Source organism: Asparagus officinalis, chromosome 7 (genome assembly GCF_001876935.1).
Source record: "Asparagus officinalis chromosome 7, Aspof.V1, whole genome shotgun sequence".
In the NCBI taxonomy this organism is placed as follows: Eukaryota; Viridiplantae; Streptophyta; class Magnoliopsida; order Asparagales; family Asparagaceae; genus Asparagus; species Asparagus officinalis.
Window position 1 is genome coordinate 34,082,640 of NC_033800.1, and position 4,360 is coordinate 34,086,999.

At 31.9% G+C, this 4,360-nt stretch overlaps 1 protein-coding gene across 1 annotated transcript; it reads right to left on the reverse strand.

The window, feature by feature from the left end:
• On the reverse strand, positions 2,461–3,729 carry LOC109846942 (protein FAR1-RELATED SEQUENCE 5-like). The gene has a single exon (XM_020416182.1). The coding sequence runs from the start codon at positions 3,727–3,729 to the stop codon at positions 2,461–2,463; it is 1,269 nt and encodes a 422-aa protein (XP_020271771.1).

Below are 4,360 nucleotides of genomic sequence, written 5' to 3' on the forward strand. Positions count from 1 at the left end.
ATCCTAATCCTATGTGAACCATGTTTAGCTTAACAATTTAAAAAAACTAATATTAATAAAATATATAAATATAAAAATGATATTTGTTTGTTAAGATAAAGAAATTACAAGTAGATAAGATATTATAATACATGAAGTATTACAAAAAAATCATAAAAAGTTTTAAAATTGCAGAAAAGACCCTAAAAAGTTCAAAATTATAAAACTTATCCAAATATCTCAAAACTTAAAATAAAAAATATGAAATTAAAAAATTAACATCAGTTTGCAAAGAATTTAAAATTTACAGTTAACAACCCAATGTCTCAAAAATTATAGAAACACCCTCAAAAGTTTAAATTACAGACAAGCACATTAAAATTCTAAAATTTTAAAGCTTACAAACAACACAGATGAATTCAAGAAATTACCATGATACACCTAAAATTTTTAACATTTAAATTTAAATTTTTTAATTAACACCCTCAATATCTCAAAAATTATAGAAACACCTTTAAAAGTTCAAATTATAAAAAGCCACCCTAAAATTCTAAAATTTGTAAATAAAATAAGATGAATTCAAGATATTACTCTTAGACACCTAAAAAATTAAATTTTGCCAAAATTAACCTTAAAATTTTTTAAAAACTCCTTCAAAATTTAAAAATCGTAAAAAAAAACTCTAAATTTGCAAAAAATTTAACTAGCACACATCAAATTCGTCGATTGGTAGACTGCTAAAATTTATTATTTTTCAAAATTAATCTATAGTTTTAATAATTACAAAAGACACCCTCAAAATTTTAGAGTTACAAGAAATATACTAACATTTAAAAAATTACCACCAACACATGAAACATAGAATTTACAACTACCAAACTTAAAAGTAAATTTTTTTAAAAACTCTTTCAAAATTTTAAAAATTATAAATCACACCCTCAAAGTTCAAAACCACAAAAATGGGCTAAAATTTTAAAACTTGGCAAAGAAAAGTGTAATTGTTTGGTATTTTTCATATATATATATATATATATTTCTAATTTAGGGATTTACTATCCATTTTCAGCATCTAAGAATAGTCTAAGTTGATACTGGTAAAAAAACAATAAGAATTGATTAAAAACATCCAGTTAATGGATAAATTTTTTAAAAATATTATAGATTAAAAATTATCGACACTATATAAATTACGCGAGTCCCCTCTGAGCCGCCGCCTTTTGAGTGCCTCCAGCCCCCCTTTCTGTGTGCGCCACCACCAGCCCCCCCTTCCCTCTCTCGAGCAAAAGGTATTCATTTGTATGCATTGAATATTTCATTGGAATTTTTAACTTGTGAATCAGAGATATCAAGCTAATTTATACAGTAGCTCAGAGGTGTTAGACATGTTTTAGGAGTGACGTCTGAAACTGTTTTCAAGGAAATGATGCAAGTAGTAAATTGTGGAAAATGTTTTAGGAATCATGATTGAAATATTAAGTATGTAAATGAAGTCAAATGTTGATAATATAGATTACAGAAACTACCAATATTACAGAAACTACCAATATTTTCTGTTAACTGCTGGCTGTGAAGACAGAAAGTAAAGCATGAAAGATGTAATATTTTCTGTTAACTGCTGGCTGTGAAGACAGAAAGTAAAGCATGAAAGATGTAATTAACATATAACATTATTCTTGTGTAATTAATGCTAAAGATGTAATTAACATATAACATTATTCTTGTGTAATTAATGCTATTTTTGGTTATCTATGTAGATTTGAAATGGAGGAAACAAATTCAACCAGTGTAGAGTTCGGAATGGAGGAAACAAATTCAACTAGTGTAAATGCTCCTAAACCACTTATGGGAATGAAGTTTAATAGTTATGAAGAAGCTTATAACTATTACAACTCATATGCATTGTTGATGAGTTTTGGAATAAGAAAGAGCACGGTGAATTACTCTCGCAAGACTAGAGAAGTGGTAGACAGAAAGTTTGTTTGTGATAAGGAGGGCTATAAATCTAATAAAGATAAGATGGAGATTCATCTTCGGCGAGAGACCCGGGTGGGATGTAAAGCAATGATGCGAGTGAAAATATTGGAGGACAAATCGTGGGAGGTCACAGGGTTTGTTGAAGAACATACAAATCATGTGTTGAGTAGTCCAGACAAAGCAAAAATGCACAGATCACATCAACAATTCCATAAAACCCAAAGATGTAAAAAACTTATTGATAGTCTGCGAGAAGAAGGTATGCCTCCTTCCACTATTTCTCTCGTCATCAATGCAACTAATGGAAGATAAGGTGAATTAGTGACATCACAACAATGCATTGATCATATCAAAACCCAAAGAGTCAATAATATTGGTCATGAATGCATATCTATCATTCGACATTTTCAGAGTGTGACAGCGAATGATCCAGAATTTTACTTTGCAATAGAAGTAGACAGTAGTGGAAAAATGAGGAGTGTTTTCTGGGCCGATGGAAGATCAAGATCAAGAGCATCTCATTCCAGCAAAAAAAGTATCCTTCAGATAGCACGGCACCCAGTGTTCTCTGCAGTTGTAAACTGTTTGCAACCATCCCTCCCCCTCTTCATTTATATCAAACTTCTCTTTCATCTCAACCCAATATCCTTCACATTGTTCAATTGAAGAACTATTGCACCACAAGCCCCAATACCTTTGAAACTGTTCACCATAACGAGATACCAAAGTAGGCAAATGATCCATAATGTGCTTTTGCATGTGCCAATAGCAATAACGGTGTCTTGTCGTTGGAAAAACTGAGTGAATAGCATTACACATTGCCCTATCCTGATCTGTTATAATAGCACCTGGTTCAATGCCATGCATGCATTTCAGCCATTCTTCAAATAACCAAACAAAGGTATCTTCCTGTTCATCAACTAATAATGCACAACCAAGTAAAGTGGACTGCCTATGTTGATTTACACCAGTAAATGGAGCAAATGGAAGACTGAACTTATTAGTTCTGTATGTCACATCAAACACAATAACATCACTGAATTTCAAATAAGATGCTCTTGATCTTCCATCGGCCCAGAAAACACTCCTCATTTGTCCACTACTGTCTACTTCTATTGCAAAATAAAATTCTGGATCATTCGCTGTCGCGCTCTGAAAATGTCGAATGATAGATATGCATTCATGACCAATATTATTGACTCTTTGGGTTCTGATATGATCAATGCATTGTTGTGATATCACTAATTCACCTTCTCTTCCATTAGTTGCATTGATGACGCGAGAAATAGTGGAAGGAGGCATACCTTCTTCTCGCAGACTATCAATAAGTTTTTTACATCTTTGGGTTTTATGAAATTGTTGATGTGATCTGTGCATTTTTGCTTTGTCTGGACTACTCAACACATGATTTGTATGTTCTTCAACAAACCCCGTGACCTCCCACGATTTGTCCTCCAATAATTTAACTCGCATCATTGCCTTACATCCCACTCGGGTCTCTCGCCGAAGATGAATCTCCATCTTATCTTTATTAGATTTATAGCCCTCCTTATCACAAATAAACTTTCTGTCTACCACTTCTCTAGTCTTGCGAGAGTAATTCACCGTGCTCTTTCTTATTCCAAAACCCATCAACAATGCATATGAGTTGTAATAGTTATAAGCTTCTTCATAACTATTAAACTTCACTCCCATAAGTGGTTTAGGAGCATTTACACTAGTTGAATTTGTTTCCTCCATTCCGAACTCTACACTGGTTGAATTTGTTTCCTCCATTCCGAACTCCTATAAAGAAGAAAACCAATTCCAAACATTATGTTCAATGTTGCTTCAAAACTAAGGATGTAATGGTGAAAAATTAAAGATTGATACAGAAAATATTGGTCATGATCATAATTATATATATATAAACACGGGTCAAACAATCCAAATCTACATAGATAACCAAAAATAGCATTAATTACACAAGAATAATGTTATATGTTAATTACATCTTTCATGCTTTACTTTCTGTCTTCACAGCCAGCAGTTAACAGAAAATATTGGTAGTTTCTGTAATCTATATTATCAAGATTTGACTTCATTTACATCCTTAATATTTCAATCATGATTCCTAAAACATTTTCCACAATTTACTACTTGCATCATTTCCTTGAAAACAGTTTCAGCGCCACTCTTCCTAAAACATTTTCCACTCCTAAAACATTTCCACTCCACAAAAGGCAAACAATTCTGAATTCTATAAATGGAGATTCTTGTTATACAGAGATAAACATGTCTAACACCTCTGAGCTACTGTATAAATTAGCTTGATATCTCTGATTCACAAGTTAAAAATTCCAATGAAATATTCAATGCATACAAATGAATACCTCCAATGAAATTAGCTTGATATCTCTGATTCACA